The 19,252-nt window shown below is 37.0% G+C and overlaps 1 protein-coding gene across 25 annotated transcripts in view; it reads left to right on the top strand.

Moving 5' to 3' along the window:
* Nucleotides 1-1,925, top strand: part of SSBP2 (single stranded DNA binding protein 2) — a 334,708-nt gene extending 332,783 nt beyond the window's left edge. For all 25 annotated transcript variants that reach the window (XM_063724171.1, XM_063724172.1, XM_002815708.6 and 22 more), the window contains one exon: nucleotides 1,305-1,925. In XM_063724171.1, the coding sequence (XP_063580241.1) occupies nucleotides 1,305-1,334 (30 nt within the window). In that variant the 3' untranslated portion in view covers nucleotides 1,335-1,925. The remainder of the gene's footprint in view (nucleotides 1-1,304) is intronic.
* The last annotated feature ends 17,327 nt before the right edge of the window (nucleotides 1,926-19,252 follow it).

Genomic DNA, 19,252 nt, shown 5'->3' with positions numbered 1-19,252 from the left:
TGTACTAATCACATGTCATGTGCTCAGTAGGCACATATGGTTAGTGACCTCCAAGTTGGACAGCACAGACCACAGAACAGGTATGTCTTTGAAGAAAGTTCTCTTGCATGGTGCTGCTGTAGAACTTTTCTGTCACAGTCTATTCCCCAAGAATATGAGGGTACAATGGCACAATTAGCAAAATAGTTGCTCTTTATTTCTCTCTAAATCATTTTTGAAACCACTTTTTCCAAATCTCTGAAACCCTCACCTTTTATCATTTGTCAGCCTCATCAAACTGACAAGTCCGCATGTAACAATGATGTTCCTACTCACGTGCAAAAATGGCTGTGGATTACAGTTAGAGTCACAGGCCGAGCACAGGGTCTCACGCCTGTAATCTCAGCACTTCGGGAGGCCAAGGCGAGCAGATTGCTTGAGCCCAGGAGTTTGAGACCAGCCTGGGCAACACGGTGAAACCCCATCTCTACAAAAAATACAAAAATTAGCCATGCGTGGTGGCGTGTGCCTGTAGTCCCAGCTACTGGGGAGGCTGAGGTGGTAGGATCACCTGAGCCCAGGAAGGTCAGGGTTGCAGTGAGCTGAGATCACACCACTGCACTCCAGCCTGAGTGACAGAGTGAGACCCTGCTTCAAACAAACAAAAAAGATTAGAGTCACAGATTATGGGCAAGATGCTTAAATGCTGAAGTATAAATTAGACTCAAGTATTTTAAATGCTTTAATGAGAGCTTCCCAGGTCCAGCTTGGAGTTGTTTTTGTTTTGTTTCCCTACAGTATTAACCTAACACTTGCTGAGCACTTTCTGTGTATTCAATAAATACATGGTTTAAGGATTTTATATCTCATCTTCCCCAAGCCCCTTTACAGATAGGGAAACTGAAGTCAAGACAGGTTAGGTAGCCTCCTCAGTTTACAAGCTAGTAGACAGCAAAGACTAGTCCTCATACTTAGTTATGATCCAGCCTTGGACTAAATTTACCCAAGGTTTTTACAAGTGCCTGCAAAACATAAATCTGTCTGGAGGGAGGAGGCAGAGGGACTGGGTAATGATCAGCCTTCTGGGTGCAGGGAGAGAACAGGACTTGATGCTTTCCAGGGGAAATATTTAAAATTTCAGTACTAAGTTAAGTCTGTATCAGTTTACTTTTTTTATAGTTTCTTATTTTATGTTGTATGAGATGAAAAGCTTGCACATAAAAGATGATGAGAAATTAGAATTCATCATTTCTATTGTACGAAGAAGAACCTTAGTGATCTCTAAAAGAATTGTTGTTAAAATATGGATTCTTCTTTCCTTCTAGTACTCCCCTAGCATGACAATGAGCGTGTGATCCATTACCAAGTCTCCTCATGAAAACCACAGTGAGTCAGCCCTTCACAGAACTACTACGGAAGAAAATTATTCATCACAGTGTACAGTTAAACAAAGGAATCTCAGTCACACCAAACCAACCTTTTTATTTCCTGCTCTCTCCCCTCTTTTGTGAAGAAAGCGGGTCCAAACGTGATTCAAACAACTGTACGGAGTGGCATATTAGAATTGCCCTAAACTGAACTGCAAATAATTATGTGTGTATGTATATGTGTGGGAAAGAGAATGTACTGTATATGTGTATGTCATACAGACATATACACATACATGCATTGACCCACAGGACATTGTAAAATATTATCACATGACATCTTAAGTAGAAATAAGTAGGGACTTTTATTCCATCCTTTTTTTCACGTTTACATTTTAATTATTACAAGTTGCTCCTGCCCCCTCCCTGAACTATTTTGTGCTGTGTATATCACTGCTTTATATAAGTTATTTTTTAAGGTGAACTCAGATGTTATGGTTTTGTAAATGTCTGCAATCATGGATAGGAATAAAATCGCTTATTTGAGAGCTTTCATTAAATTGCGTCTGATGCAAGTTATCCTGTGAATCACGAAGTGTACTGTCTCAAAAAATAGAAGAAAATGTGTCTTCGTCTCTATGTTGAATCAAACAATTTCTCAGTTACCTTCAGTGAAAAGTATTTTTTTAATTTTTATTTGAGAAAAACACTTCAAATCAGTAAAAGCTTAACTGGGGCCTCACACAGTATATTTCTGCAATAACTGCTTTAAACGGAGTTCTTGATTTGTTTGTCTTAGATGATACAGAAATCATTAAATAGCCCAAATCACTTAGACCATAGCAATAAAGTGACAGGGGTTGTCATATTTTTAGCAACATCTTTTCACTGTAACATGATGAAGCCCAAAAGTGATAACAAAACCATTTGCTTGAATTTGTCGCTTCTCACCAGGAGTACTAGAGGTAAATTTTTAATAACATACTAATGTTAAATGGTATCTGGTTTTTATTCAGACTTTTTGTGAGCATATTCTTATAGACACTAGAAATAAATACATAGAATGAGACTTTGAGCACAAGGGAGAAGAGAGTTATTAGCACTCCTGAGGCCTCTGGAATGCTGCTTTTCTATCCAGGTATCTTGCTTGCTACCAGCAGAATTGACTGGTATTGGTTCTCACTGGCCAGGGAGCCCCTGCTCTGTTCCTGGGATATAAGGCTTTTATTCAGGAGCAAATCATTGATAGTAACTTTGCTTTTTCTAGCCATTGACTTCAGCAGGCTAAAACTACATTGTGTAACTGACTGTTCAAAAGAGAATAAGTAAATTTTTTTAAATCTAATTCCCTTATGAAAGCACCTTCCTCTATGGCACTTTCCAGATCTTTTGGGATTTTGTGCTTAATTATACATACATACACCAAAATTACAATAGAAAGATATGAGGACTTTAATTTTAGACTCTGAAAGATAACTGGGTGATCCTTTATGTTAAAATTATGATACAAACAACCATTGATAAATACCAACTATGAATCCAAACTCCAGAGACTTTGAAAAGCATTGTTTAATCGCAGGTAAGAGGAATCTTCTCTTTCCTTTAGGCTTATAGTCTCTAAAGTGAAAATTTGGCAGGATATAGTCATGCAGCTCATAATGACATTTCAATCAACGACAGACTGCATATACAGCAGTGGTCTTATAAGATTATAATACCATATTTTTACCGTATCTTTTCTATGGTTAGATACACAAATACCATTGTATTACAGTTGCTTTCGGTATTCAGTACAGTAACATGCTGTACAGGTTTGTAGCCTAGGAGCAATAGTTTATATTATATAGCCTAGGTGTGTAGGAGCCTATACCATCTAGGTTTGTGTAAGTACACTCTATGATGTTCAGACAAGGACAATATTGCCTGACAATGCATTTCTCAGAATGTATACTTATCATTAAGTGACACATGACTGTATGTACTAGTTCCTGATGACTTACTTCTCTCAAATTCATAATGATTTAGTCCTTGTAAAAATAAAGATTTTGCCTGTGCCTAAACAGGGATACTAGGCAGAACTGTTGAGAAAAAAAAAGCTGAATTAAATTTATGTTGCAGATTTAAACTATAATAAAATGAGCCTCAGTTAATCACACACAGTATTCAGATGCCTAGGAGTGCACACCGGAGAACAGCCTCATGCTGTCAAGCTGCAGAAACCTTTCATGCAAATTCAGATGAAAAGGTCTTTACCTCAAGCCAAGGTAACCTGAATGAAGGTGACAGTTTGTCCAGACACCTGACTTTACCAAGAAGAATTTTGACTTTCATATTTTATGACAATCATATAAAAATTGACAGTCCTTTGATTATTAAGCTTAATCTTATAATGCTAGAATTTTCAAACATTTTGTTGACTCTTCTCCATTGTTACTGATCTTGAAATTCTTTTCTTTGCCTTCTGAGAAGGTATTATTTCTTATCACAAAGAATGATGAATATGATTTTATCTACCCTTATTTTGGGGGTAATACTAGAATATGAATTGCATCATGATCCCCATTATTTCTAACCTAAAGGTAAAATTCGTTTTTTTTCAAGGCAGAGCAGTCAATTCATTATAAGTATTTATTTCTTTTTTCTTCTTGGAGCCCAGATTAAAAAGAGTTATTTTAGATTTAAAAATTTCCTGAAGTAGTTGAAAAATTATTTTTGAGGAGAAAATTGTATCCAAGAAACCCAGAATGTAAGGATACTTGATTTTTATATCCAGATAATTCTTTCATGCACTGAATGGAAGACAGTATATCTGTATCTTAATTTTTGTTTAGATTTTGAATCATTTAACCCTTATCCTTTTTTCTTGTAATAAGACTATTTAATGTTTTTCTCTTGTGTTTTCCATCTTTATCAATGCATTCGTGTTGGTCTTGATGTATACTACCTGTTCCTAGTGTTATTTTTACATGTCATCTCACAGTAATAATATCAGCAATTCTTGCTACATTGAACATATTAAATACACATGTAAAATGAAAAAGTAAGCAGTAGGTAAAAACATTAACTCTTGTTACTCTGCTTTGCATTCTGCCTAACTCACTGCATTTGAAAATACATGTCAAATTCTTTCTGAGGGTATGTATGATTCTTAACTATGTGTCTTACAGCAAAGTTGCCCATGGGAACAAAGGCTATAGGGTGTCATTGATCTTGTAATACACCACATATTTGATGGGTGAATCTTATTAGCACTCCTTTGAAAATGTTCTAGTGTGGAGTCAGTTGCTGATAAAGAGGAAGTTCACAGCTAGGAATCCGAAGTTAAGATTTCTCAATTGCCATCTGGGCACTCATGCCTGTAATCCCAGCACTTGGGAGGCCAAGGTGGGCAGATCACCTGAGGTCAGGAGTTCGAGACCAGCCTGGCCAACATGGTGAAAACCCCCCCATCTCTACTAAAGATACAAAAATTATCCAGGCGTGGTGGTGGGTGCCTGTAATCCCAGCTACTCAAGAGGCTGAGGCAGGAGAATCACTTGAACCCAGGAGGCGGAGGTTGCAGTGAGCCGAGATTGTGCCACTGCACTCCAGCCTGGGTGACAGAGCAAGACTCCATCTCAAAATTAGCAAAGATTTCTCAGTTGCCAAAAAGATTAACAAGTAAATCAGTTCTGCTCCCCCAGCCATGAAAAGTGCCCAAAACAGCCCTTTCCCTCCAGAATAAAATAAAGAAAACTTCCATTTCTATTTTTGTGATTCTCTAAGATACCTGAACTCCATTGCATTTCATAGGGTTATTCAGTTAGCACTTCTGTGGTTTAAAAGACAACAAATGAAAATAAGTAAGTTCAGTTTGGGGCATGAAGAAGTCCCACATCTGTCTATATCTTTTCTTCATCATATTGTCCTAAGAATGTATGGCAAAGCATTCAGAACTGCTCCTTTGTCTGGGGAAGTTTTCCACCGTCCTTAATACTATGAAGTCTTGATTACTTCTTCCGTGGCTTAATCCTTGCCTCCCTCCCAATCCCTGCATCTTCCAGGAGAAATAAAATACCAACTGAACACTGTTACCTTCTCAGCCCTTACCATTTTCATCTGCATATAGTGTATAGTACTAAGAGTAGTTTTCCCAGGAGGAATAATTGCAATTTTCATTTCTTGATTATCACTGCTAATTCAAAGGAGTGCCACAAATCATAGCCACTTGATTTTGATTTTGGAATGCATTTTAGTGTTTTGACACTGGTTTTCCTTTTTTTTTTTTTTTTTTTTTTTTGAGACAGTCTCGCTCTGTCACCCAGGCTGGAGTGCAGTGGCACAATCTTGGCTCACTGCAGTCTCCACCTCCCAGGTTCCAGCGATTCTCCTGCCTCGGCCTCCAGAGTAGCTGGATTACAGGCATGCGTCACAGGCTAATTTTTGTATTTTTAGTAGAGACGGGGTTTCACCATGTTGGCCGGGCTGGTCTGGAACTCCTGACCTTAAGTGATCTGCCCGCCTCAGCCTCCCAAAGTGCTGGGATTACAGGCATGAGCCACTATGCCTGATCAGGTGTTCCTCTTTTTTTTTTTTTTTGAGTCAGAGTCTTGCTCTGTCACCCAGGCTGGAGTGCAATGGTGTGATCTCGGCTCACTGCAACCTTCACCTCCCGGGTTCATGCAATTCTCCTGCCTCAGCCTCCCGAGTGGCTGGGACTACCAGTGCTCACCACCATGCCCAGCTAATTTTTTGTATTTTTAGTAGAGACGGGGTTTCACCGTGTTAGCCAGGATGGTCTCGATCTCCTGACCTCATGATCCGCCCGCCTTGGCCTCCCAAAGTGTTGGGATTACAGGCATGAGCCACCGTGCCTGGCCCAGGTTTTCCTTTTTTTTATGTCTTCTGTACAATAGAGTTGGCCCTCCATATCCGCAGGTTCCACATCCCCGATTCAATCAACTCTTGATCAAAAATATTGGAAAAAATTTTAAAAACAATAAAAACCAATAATACAACAATAATTACAAATAATACATTATAACAATGATTTCCATGGCATTTATAATACATTGTATTAGGTATTATAAGTAAACGAGATGATTTAAAGTATATTGGAGGATGTGCATAGGTTATACTATGCCATTTTATATAAGGAACTTAAGCATCTGTGGATTTTGGTATCTGCAGAGGTCCTGGAACCTGTCTCCCTTGAATACGGAGGGACAACTGTAGTTCTCTGTCTTTGAAAACATTAATCGATACAAGTGGCCAGTGAATGTATAGATTAATCTTCTTTCTGTTTTTCCCTCCTGGTGGAATAAGTTTATTGTTTGCTATGAGGAGCCAGAGTCTGTGTTTGTTTAAAGCAATGGTACCCAATCTTAAGCATGTGTAAGGGTCTCCCTGGGTCTGTGAACCATACCTTGAGAAATAACTAGAAAAGTAAAAGAATGGTGAACCACTATTAATAATACTTCCATTTTGCATACTAAATATGTTGCGTGTACCTGTGTGTGTTGGGAATAATAATATGAAGTTTGCTCACAAAACACTCCCACTGTGATTCACATTATTTGATAGCACAACCAATAATGATTAAACAATTAATTCCTTTGACTACTTTTCATTTCAGTGGTAAAACAGCTGATGAAAGTTATTTGGGATGGAAAGAGTAATACAAGACATAAGCAGATGGAGTCTCCTATGCGTAGGTTTAGCACACCCATGTTAGCCTGTCCACATTAGGCCTTCTTTTGAAGGTACTGTATCTAAAGATAAGGGCATAAGTGATCATTTAATTCTCAGCCACTTCACTGATACCACTAGGAGTTACACAGTAATTATAGTGGTTTGATATAGACATTTGTTTACAAGAAACTGAATTGGCATTATTAACTTATTTTACACAAAAAAAGTTAGCTTTACCCATGAACTGTAATTCAGATTGATAAGGTGACCTACCCATGAAAAAGACACCTGAGACATGTTTACTTTTTTAAACTATGAAGTGAAATCCTCAGTTGAATAAGTGTCCCAAGGAGAATTTCCTCTGTTAAATTTTCCCTGTTAACTTAGTATAATTGGTTTTCTTGAATAGAAGAATAATGATTTCTGTAAGATATTTTAATGTGAATATTTTTGCTGTCTTCATCTTTAAAAATTAAATACAGTACTATATATAGATATTAAAATTTTAAAGTGGGACTAGGTGTTTTTATGTATACAATTACAGTTTGTCTCTTCTCTCTTTGCAAATTTACTGGCTATTATCAGAATAAAGGTTGGACTCATTTTTCTTATCCCAGTCGTTAAAATGTTATGATCTGTTTCTAACATATTTAGCATTTCATTTTTAAAATGAGATGTGCCATTATCATAACAAAGGTAACTATTAATGTTCCTAGAAAAAATGATTTAAAGGACTTATTCCTAGTCAATATTAACACTTAATCCCACTTTCTTTTTTCCACCAAATGGCCTCAGTACATTGCCAAGAGAGTGAAATTTGGATTCCTCACAGTACTCTCAGAACACAATATGATATTTGTCAGCTAACTTTCCATCATGTCTTAGTAAAATTGCTCAGTTAAATGTAATTGGCCATCTACTTATTAAAAAACAATTCAAATAATCTGTACAGTTACCATAATTTGACAACAAATTACTTTAAATTTAGCACCATCTTAGAAATTTTCTTAATATAAACTACTGATTGAAATGTGTTTATCCTTTCTATCATATTTCAAACTGTTTTACTTTCCTGGCATTAAGACAATTAAAAACACAAACTACATGTTAGAATGAATAATTTAAAGGACATGCTGCTGTTTCAGCATAAAAAATGGTAAAGTCTTTATAAATAGAATACTTATGATAGCCATCAACGTATTGAATTGTTTAATTAACCTAGTTGTGATTTTCCGAATTTAAGACGTTTTCTTACTACATGTGTTAAATTGTTACCTATAATATCTTCCTGGAAAAATGGAAGTATTTGTAAGGTTTTTATAAATGCACAATTTATGTATAAATATAATTGGAATCTGGGATGACTCTTAGTAATCTACTATTCTTAATTCAACAATGGCCACCAGCTACCTGACACATTTTGTAAATTTAGCATCTGTGTATGTGTGTTCGTGTATGTGTGTGTGCGTGCATGTGCACATTACTGCATTTATTCTCAAATGGATTTATAATTTAGTGTTTTTGTACAAGTACTTGAGCTATTCATGTAATGGGATAAGTTGCCATAAAGATGTACATAAATGACCCTTAATTTGGCACGTTTTCACATTTAATTTTTTAAAATACAGCTTTTCATATACAGTTTCTACCCTTTCATTTCTAGCCTGTACTTCATTACTTGTTGAAAAAGTCAAGTTTGTATGAAGCCAGCATAAACATCAAAATATAACTAATGTGGACATCTGCGTATATAATTGAATTAGACATTATGCCTTATATAAAATTAAGGAGGCTCTAATATCAAAGGATTTATATGCATTGAAGAAGAGGCTACAATGCATATATGAATGGCTGGCTCTATGTGATCAGATAACTAAACATGGAACACCAAAAAAAAAAACTAATGTTATTAGCAAATAGATATGTTAATGAATTAAACTTTGGTATTTTACTGCAAATATGACTATACATAATGTGGATATCTGAAGCAGTTATCCAGGTAATTCAGGCAAAACTATGCTTCTCCTCAATTACATTCATCTTTCTCATGAACTATACAGATGATTGCCTCAGTTCACCATGAACATTTGCCCAAATAAAGATTCTGAAGTAAGTGCTGCATGCTATTATATAGATAAATGAGAATATAGGAGGAGGAGGGTCTACAATTGAGGTTAGTGATTCATCCTTAGATATCAATAGAAATAAATCATCTTTTCAATCAGTTTTTAAATAATGGTTCCACATTATTTATTATGGCTTTGATCCAAGTGGAATCTTCTAGTCCAATAACACGGCACATTTGTACATAATGATTAGAAACAAAAATGTTATAAATTCCATTGGCCAGACAGTTTGAGCCAAAGATTACCTCAAATAACTCGCCAGGCAATTTTAGCAAGGTGTCTGGATTACTGGGGGATAGAGGGTAGATAGCAAGGCAACTGATAAGTCCCTGACTTTAAAACAGGTAGAAGTCGTAGAACTAAGAAATTTGCTGGAACTTATTATTTAAATTATTTCTAATTGTGCAAAAATGACTCTTAGTGGTGGTAGCATTATTTAGGTTCAGGGCAGGAGTAGCATGCATAATAAAAGCCAACAGAATTGGTTTAATCCCTGTGAGCTCCTCTTGGTGAATGAGGTAACAAAGAGTGAAAGATTCCAAAACGAAGGGAAAAAGAGATGAAAGTGTCTGCAGACCCAGCCCCCAAGCAATCTGAGTAATCAAGGTTTTGTTCTCATAGCTCAGTGTATCCTTAAAAGTGAAGAAACCCTTGATGTCAAAGAGTCATAAAAATTAAATGAAAGAAATTCTAGATGTTTTATTCCCTATACAAATTGTCTGATGAGAATATGGTGTAGCCTTGTAGAAAATTCTGTGTTGAGTCAACATTGTTGTTTTCTTTTTTGAGATGGAGTTTCGCTTTCATTGCCCAGGCTGGAATTGGAATACAATGGCGCGATCTCGGCTCACTGCAACCTCCTCCTCCCAGGTTCAAGCGATTCTCCTGCCTCAGCCTCCTGAGTAGCTGGGATTACAGACATGTGCCACCATGCCCAGCTAATTTTGTATTTTTAGTAGAGATGGGGTTTCTCCATGTTGGTCAGGCTGGTCTCGAACTCCCGACCACGGGTGTTCTGCCCGCCTCGGTCTCCCAAAGTGCTGGGATTACAGGCATTAGCCACCGCGCCCGGCCGAGTTGACATTGTAAACGTTTAGTTGTCACATTCAGTTTGGGAAGCTTCCCTTGAAGTAAATATTGGGCACTGCTTGGCTGTAGCTGCATTTCTTGGTGAATAACAACCTCAAATTTTCTTCACAAAATTGTCTTTGCATCCTACAACTCACAGTTCTTGATGGGAATAGGGATGGAACTCTTGATATTTAGTCATGTCCCATGGAAAAAAAATTGCTTTTAAATGTGCTTTCAATAAAATATCAGTAATCATGTGTATTATGTAAATTAGTATTTGTTATATTAAGGAATTCAGCATTACTTATGTACACATTTGTTGCAGAGAAAGAAATGGTTTATGAATTGAAAAGTCAAATGTATTCTTTATATAGTCTTTTATATTACAGAGCTACTGTTTTGTCATCAGGTTAGCCATTATTCACTTCTGACTGGAGGGATATTATATAGACATAATGGTCTCAAAATTGCTTTAACGGAACACACATATCATTGAAAGTGATATTAATTTTGAGAACTCAGCATACTATTACAACAAGTAGTTACTAGTCACATTTTATACACAGTATTTACTTCATGTTTATTTGAGAAGTACTTAACTAGGCACATTTTTTGATTCAATGAAAAACTCACAGAGAGCTGAACTTTAATCCATTGCAAAAAGATAAATCAATTAACACTTTAAAAAATATAAACCATAGCTAGATGCAGTGGCTCACACCTGTAATCTCAGCAGTTTGGGAGGCCAAGGCAGGAGGATTGCTTGAAGCCAGGAATTCAAGACCAGCCTGGACAACATAGGGAGCCCCCACCCCGGCTGCATCCCGCCCCGACTCCTGTCAAGAAAGTTTTTTAAAAAGGCAGCCAGGCATAGTGGCCTGTGCCTGTAGTAGTAGCTACTAGGGAGGCTGAGGCAGGAAGATCACTTGAGCCCGGGAGTTCAAGGTTACAGTGAACTATGATTGTGCCACTGCACTCCAGCCTGGGCGACAGAGCAAGACCCTGTGTCGTAAAAAACATGAACATTTGATAAAAAACATAATACATTTCATAAAAAACTTAACACTTTTACATATACATACATAACATGTATACATACATACGTATGTATGAATATGCCACATATAAAAGTATTAATGAAAATAGAAGCACTAGCTATTGCAAGAGATCCCTCTCATATAAAAGTTTTCAAACTAATGCCCAAATTCAAAATTAAAATGCTCAGTATGACAGGTACTTATAAGAAGAAATCTGAACCAAATAACTGAAATCAAAACTAACATAAAAGCCATATCTAATTTACAACAAAGGTGGATTAGTAAATCCACTGTCAGTATGTCTAAGTTATCTCTGAAAAATCAGACTATAATGAAATTCTCAACATTGCATCATCAGAGTTTAAAATTCCATCCATTTAGCAAAAACACCATTTCAAATAGGCAGCACAATAATCTCAGGCTCTTCTCAGAAATTGTCATCTTGCCGGAAGATATCTGGTTGCAGAATTACATGGTCATAGGAAGCTCTGTGTAGAATGTAAAGCATTCAAAGTCCAAATCTCTGTAGAACTTGAATGTCATGAATATCTCTAAAATGAGCCTCTTAAATCATTTCAGATGGGAAGTGGTCCAGGGTGAATAGAAATCTGACAAGCTATCTCTGGTTACTTCACTTCCCAGATTATTTAAAACCTTGTTTGGAAAGGTATTTACCTACTGTATTTTCAAGTTCTAAAAAGATTTGCCTGTTGTTTATGTGCAAGAGAGTTACTGAACTATGCATTTGCAAAAATTAATAACTAAATGTGAATTTTTTTTCCTTCAAGTAACCAGAAGTATTTTGCTGTTTTGCCCTGGAAACAGGCACTTTAGAAGACATGAAATACAGATTGCAAAGGTATATGTTTCAAAAAACTTTCACATTCATTTGACTATCTTTCTGGTTTATTTGGCAGTATTGATTCTCATCAAGTTCACTATGACTTGAGCAAGCGCTTACATCGGGCCTCAAAACATGAGGTTCTGTTCACCCCACTTGTAAATTAAAGCAGCACTGGAAATATGTGAACTTATCCAATTGAAGAGGAGCTTTGGAGCAGACAAGTGATTAAATCAGAAATCATTTCTATTTGAATTGCAAAAATAGATGTCCTTACTCCTAATGAGTAGAAATTGACATTTACCAAGATTAATAATTAATCACTGAACTGCCACATAAATTTCCAGTTCAGAAGTTAAATGCATGCAGTAAATTCCTAACCTACTTTGGGGGATTTCTTCCTGCTGAAGATAAAAATGTATGCTGTAGGCTTAATAATATGATCCCTTTGTGATCATCTTGATTCTGCTTGCCAAAAATAAGCTACATGATTCCAACCATTTTCAGATACAAATGACAACTAAAACACTTCAAATCTATTTCTGGCAGAAAAACCTGTACACAAAAGGTATAAGAGTTGAGAAAGTAGGGACTTCACCAAAAGAGTTGCAAAGAAAAAAAAAACCTCAGTTATTTTGGCCTTGGAGAGAGAGTATATATGTGTACTGATTTATTAATCTGTTTCAATTTTCAAACTCTTGAGTAAATATTTTCTTATTTTGCAAATTGAATTTATATTTTCTCATTTGTTTAAATGATAATTAAATATTCAGAATGTGCTTAGAGTTCAAGACATTCATTAGTTACTTGGCTACCGATTTTTATTCTCAGTGATTGTATTAAAAGCATATTTAAAATGTTCAGACTTAATTATAAGACAGATCAGAGATGTAAAAGAACTGGTTTCTGAGGATGTTTGTATGTAGAGCTGTTTCAACGGGAAAGCAATCTGCACAATTCTGGAATGCAAGCCCAGAATTGTAAAATTGCATTTCTATCAGGATATCTTTATTCTCCTGAGACATTTAGCCAGGGCACTGAGATACGAAAGTGGCTGTGTGAAGCTTCTTCTGACCTTTAAATTCAGAAAGAATGAGGCCAGAAGAGGAATCTTGCTGCAAAGGACCATTTATTTACAGGGCTGGCTCCTCTGTCTTCCTTTGCAAGAATTCTATTTGCTTACCTGTGAGCACAACACTCCTTTTCCTGCAGCTTGACAACCTGCATCACAACAAGGACTCATTTCTTAAGCCATGTTTAAGGCAAAAGAGCTTCAATTAACATGGGAAGACAGGATGGAAACTTCAAAAAAGGGACAGAACAAAAGGCCTATTTTCATTTCACAATGAAAAGAGTTACATGGAAAATACTCTTAAAAGTCAGTGAAGAAATTAGCCAATCATGCATTATCTTGATTAACTGAAACCTAACTTGCTCAATAAGAAATTCCTGTAATTTTTGTGAGTGCAAATTCATTCTCTCTCCCTTCCCCACACCTCCTCCTCCTCCTCCCTCTCTCTCTCTCTCTTTTTTTCTGTCTCTCTCTGATATGGTTCAGTTGTGTCTCCACCCAAATCCCATCTTGAATTGTAATCCCCATAATCCCCACGTGTCATGGGAGGGACCTGGTGGGAGGTGATTGGATCATGGGAGCAGTTTCCCCCATGCTGCTCTCGTGATAGTGAGTGAGTTCTCACGAGATCTGATGGTTTTATAAGCGTCTGTCATTTCCGCTGCTAATGCTCATTCTCCTGCCACCCTGTGAGGAGGTGCCTTCCACCATGATTGTAAGTTTCCTGAGGCCTCTCCAGCCGCGAGGAACTGTGAGTCAGTTAAGCTTCTTTTCTTTATCAGTTACCCAATCTCGGGTATTTCCTTAGAGCAATGTGAGAACAGACTAATTCATTTTCTCTCTCTCTCATAGTTATGCCACTATATAGAATTATTGAAGAATTAATTCACCTTCATAAGCAGCTATTAGCTTAAAAAGAATTAATGTGGCTCTTGGAACACCTACTTTATTCGTTAGGGAGTAACTTAGGCACTGGTTAAGTACAGAGTCCAATTGTCTTTGGAAACTTATTAAGACAAAAAGACTCCAGGAAAACGTAGGTAACTAAAAGCCAGGTCAGTACATATCTTAAACTACTGTGGCAAGTGGTAATGGCATCTCACAATTACTATAATCTTTCCTGTAACGAATGATTACATTTGATAAGAAAGAATTCCATTTTTCCATTAAACAATCTTATGAGATGTTTTGCTTTAGGGTAACCACATACCTCATCTCTACCACAAGACCTGGTGTTCGCATTCAAGCCAGTTTACAGCAATCTTTCTCAAACTCTTCCTTCTCCTATCTCTACCCATTGATCCCTGGAGTCCTTTCACAGGAGCAATGTCAGGAAACACTTATCACTGAATAGGCAGCAGGTGGTTCCTCAAGTCAATATAGCACACAGTAGCAGTTCGTTAGAATGAAAGAATGAACCACCACAGCGCCTCCCCTGCAACAATCCCCTTGCCTCTGTTGGTTTCTATAGAGACCCATGAAACTTAGCTATTGCAAATTTTACTTTCAACTTCTAATTCTTTATCAACGTATTATTAGGAATTTTATAGTTTGTGTTCTCAGCTTTTCTTTAAAATTTTTTTACTTGTCGGCCGGGCGCGGTGGCTCACGCTTGTAATCCCAGCACTTTGGGGGGCCGAGGTGGGTGGTTCACGAGGTCAGGCGTTCGAGACCAGCCTGGCCAACATAGTGGAACCCCGTCTCTACTAAAAATACAAAAAATTAGCTGGGCGTGGTGGCGGGCGCCTGTAATCCCGGCTACTCGGGAGGCTGAGGCAGGAGAATGTCTTGAATCTGGAAGGCAGAGGTTGCAGTGAGCCGCGATCGTGCCACTGCACTCCAGCCCTGGCGACAGTGCGAGACTCCGTCTCAAAAAAAAAAATTAAAAAATTTTACTTGTCTATCTGAGTTTTAGCAGTTTTTAAAGGAAGAAACAAGAAGGTGTTCAATGACTGATAGAAAATGATAGTTCAAAACCAAGCTGATTATTTTTATTAAACATGATAACTGGCTTCTACTGATAAATGTTAAGCATGTCATATTAGGTAGACATTTGATCATGGTAGATCTTGAGTTTGCTCACCTTTTTTATGCTACAGCCTTTTTATGCTATAATACCATAACAAATGTCTATTAACATTTTTTATATCAGCTTTAATGGAATATTATAAATGTGTAGTGACATTTTTAGTCAAATACATTTCAATATTTAATGTTTGGTAACAATAGGGGAAAGCAGGGAAGGAAGAGAGCATGCCCCTTCATCCTTAATTACTTTGCATGCAGGAAATATGGCTTGATTGTTTTATTGTCCACCTCTTCAATCAACAGTTCTTAAATACGGTGCATAGTAAATGTATCTAGGCTTCTAAGACTTGCACAAATCTGTAAACATAAGCAATATAAATCTATGTTAGCTTGCATGTTCACCCCATCTATTTTACCATTTATATGAACTTGATTCATCCAAACATGCCAGCACAGTATTTTTTCATCCAAACACATTTATCCCGTTATTTCAACATCTGATGCAGGCGCTGGGGGTCATGGATTGGTGGAGAGGCTCTCATACCCAATTATAACTGATTAATTGTGTGGCTTTCAAAAATTGAAATAGCAGAAAATAATAATTGAGGAAAATAATTAAATCATAGTCCAACATATTTCAGAAACCTATGTATTTGATGGATTGCTTACAGTAATTAACAGCTTAGAGCTCTGAAATAAGACTTGCTTCTTTGCAAGGAGGCAAGTAAAATTGACCAGGGAGTATGCTGATTAAATACTGTGATTTCACTCTGTGTCCCAAGTGATTTACGTGTACATCAACGCAAAAGCTAAGACTGAAGAGTGAGGCAGAAGGTGACCAGGTTAGCAGGCTGGGCTGTGCCGCGGGGCAGCAGAATGAATGTATGCACATTGTTCTCTGGAGTGAGCCTTCCTTTCCCTGAAGCTGAGGGTCTGTGGGAGCCTAAAGGGCTCCATAAATCTCAGCACTAGTATATTCCCAGGGGATCATCGGCATCAGCATTAAGAGCTATGTTTAGCCTTTATGCCATACTGTATCTTTATTAATCCTCCAGATGCAAATACTGAAACAAAACATTAAAATGTGACTCACTCCAAACAGAAAGATGGAAATGTATTCCTACTAAGAAATATGTGTAACTTCTAGAAAAAGAAAAAAAAATCACAGAGATTTGTTTTCAACATATTATTTTTGCTTAAGATATATTTTTAGTCTTAAAAACTAAGAAATAAAAGGCCTTTTATTAGAAGCAATGTAGTGTCACAGAATGACAAAGCACAGTATCGACAGACAGAAAACGTGGGTTCTAATCTTGCTTTCTCTACATAACTCTCAACTGGTTATTTAGGTTCTCAATAAAGTAGAATGATGAAATATGTCTTCTTAATGCTATCGTATTTTGTTAATATCTAACACTGTTGATATCAAGATGAGATCTTATAAGTAGCTGGAAAACTATCAGTGTAGGGAAAGAATCTGAAAAAAAATTGTTAATCTATTTTTCTGCTGATATGAGCAAGTTAAGGGGTCTAATTTACTATTTGTGAGTTCACTTTCCTTTGTTAATAGTCTATTCTCATTGAAATGCCAGAGAAATAGTCGAATAATGTCAATCTTTTCAGACAACTCCAGGATCCTAAAGAAAAAAGCAACTAAGAAATGATGACAGGAGTAATGTGAAAAAATGTGTCATCTGCCCAGTGGATTTATCCCGTTCACATACTGGCTAACAAGAATGTTTTTTATGAGAGGCTGAGGCAGGAGAATTGCTTGAACCCAGGAGGTGGAGGTTGCAGTGAGCCAGGATCATGCCACTGCACTCCAGCCTGAGCAACAGAGCAAGACTCTGTCTTAAAGGTTAAAAAGATTTTTTAATGCCTAGTCTACAGGACTTTTGTCCCCTTGATTCCATTCTGAGCTTTACTATGTCTAAGCTCTAAGACTCTGACCTAATGAGTTGCTAGTAGGTATTTCAAGAACAGAGGTATCAAAATATCAAAACATATTCATATGAACTCATTCTTGTGGAGATTATTTGCCATTCTTTTTCATTCCTTTGAAGAGAACTTTAAAGGTCCACTTAAAGGAAGAAAGCTACCGTAATAATACCGTTGATGTAGTATTGAAGTTTTAGTTCCTGAAATGTTTAGAATATGAATTTAGAAAAAGAAGAAAAAAGATGTCACAGATAAGTGAATTTCACAAAAATATCTTAATTAAAATGCCCAAAGCCGAATTATGGTTTAGCATCAAACGTCACAGAACCTGATTTATTTTGGAGGTAGAGAAAAAAGAGGACAAGGAGGCAGTTGCCAGATCACGTAGGGCATTTCGGGAAAAAATCCTTTTAAAGTCATTTTATAAAATCCTCGTTAGTCTATGGTTCATTATAGACATTTTCCCTTAATTGGTGGGCAAGGACTTGAAAAGGTGAGGCTTGTTGGTGGCTGACCACCCTGCCTGATTTGAGGACACACTGATGAGTCTTCAGGTTTCTGCATCTTTAGCACAGTCATTTATAGCTCATATACATATATATGTACGTATGTGTACATATACACATACATACATACGTATGTATATATACACACACGCATATATATTTTATATTTGAATTCAGTTTCAAATAGTTTTGTATTTTATATTAGGCATGTTTGGAGAATTATGACTACAACTAATATATATAAATTATTCGGAAACAGAAATATCTTTAAATTGGGTTTTCTTAATGAAGGCTCCTTAAAAAGAATAAAATTATATTCTTTATGTTTCACCATTCTATATAATAAACCTTTACCTGTTTCAATGGTACTTATGTCTTGCAATTTTGGATACATTTTAGAATAAAGTTCCATTTTACAAAAAATATTTTGATAAACTATGCTGAATTTCTACAGTTAAAATTACCTAAAAACAACTCTTAAGGATAAAACAAATTTCAGATTAATTATGAAAATAAGAATGTGGTGGGGCATGGTGGCCTACACAAGCAATCCTAACACTTTAGGAGGCCAAGGTAGAAGAATTGCTTCAGCCCAGGAGTTCAAGACCAGCCTGGACAACACAGTGAGATCTCGTCTCTACAAAAACAATTTTAGAAATTAGCCTACATGGTACAAACATCATTTTGTTTGTATACTACCTATCTGAGATAAATGACTTGAAAATGCGATATCAGCTGGATCAGTCGTCTGATATGAGCTATAAACGTGCAGCACAAATGTCACTCAGAGACTGAAAAATGAGTAAAAATCAATAATTTCTTAGGAAAAAAAAGATGGCCTAGAATCTTATTTAAAAACATTCTGGGGGTCTATCAGTTAGAAATATTTTGGTTACACTGACAGATAATCAAATTCAAATGCGCTTAGAGCAAAAAATGGGAGGGCATAGGGAACACTTACTTGTTCACATAACTGGAAAACTCCAAGATTAGTTGGTTTCAGGTAAGGCTTGATCCAGCAGTTCAGCAGTATTACTAAGGACTTGCCTTTACCCATATTCTTCCCCATGCCTGAATGTCCAGGTAAGAGTCATTGGTCATTGTAAAGATTTGTCCAGCTTCCATTCTTCATTCCTAATCTGAGTTTGTTTTCCTTTTAGAGAATAACTCCCTAGTGTGTTTAATCTTAGTAAGAAGGTAATTATTCCAGGCACCAGTCTCATCTCTACTGAAAGGGAAAGAAACAGATTTCACCTCTCCCTTTGCCCTTCCCTTCCCTTCCCCATCCCTAAGTTTATGAGCAGACATATGACTTAAGCTTGGTCAGGTAGATGCTGTCTTCTGGACTTTGGATCTTGACAGAGTTCCATGGGATGGAAGGAACAGGGGCAGCCCTGCAGCATAGCCTTTGCGCCTCCCCACTGTCAAACCTGCTGTCCATATCTAATCAATCCTGGAAGTCCTACAAGCATTTCCCTTTGCTTAGGTTGCCTATGTCCTGCTGTTTGATTGATAGAGCAACAGAGCCTTTGCAGGAAAGCCCGTGCAAAGGAGAGCCTCCCACCTTGTGTCCCCAGGTCACTAAGTATCATATCTTTTGATGTGCCCATATCGATA

Source organism: Pongo abelii, chromosome 4 (genome assembly GCF_028885655.2).
Source record: "Pongo abelii isolate AG06213 chromosome 4, NHGRI_mPonAbe1-v2.0_pri, whole genome shotgun sequence".
NCBI classification, from domain to species: Eukaryota; Metazoa; Chordata; class Mammalia; order Primates; family Hominidae; genus Pongo; species Pongo abelii.
The sequence above is the reverse complement of the archived record's forward strand: the minus strand, read 5'-3'. Positions and strand labels throughout refer to the sequence as shown.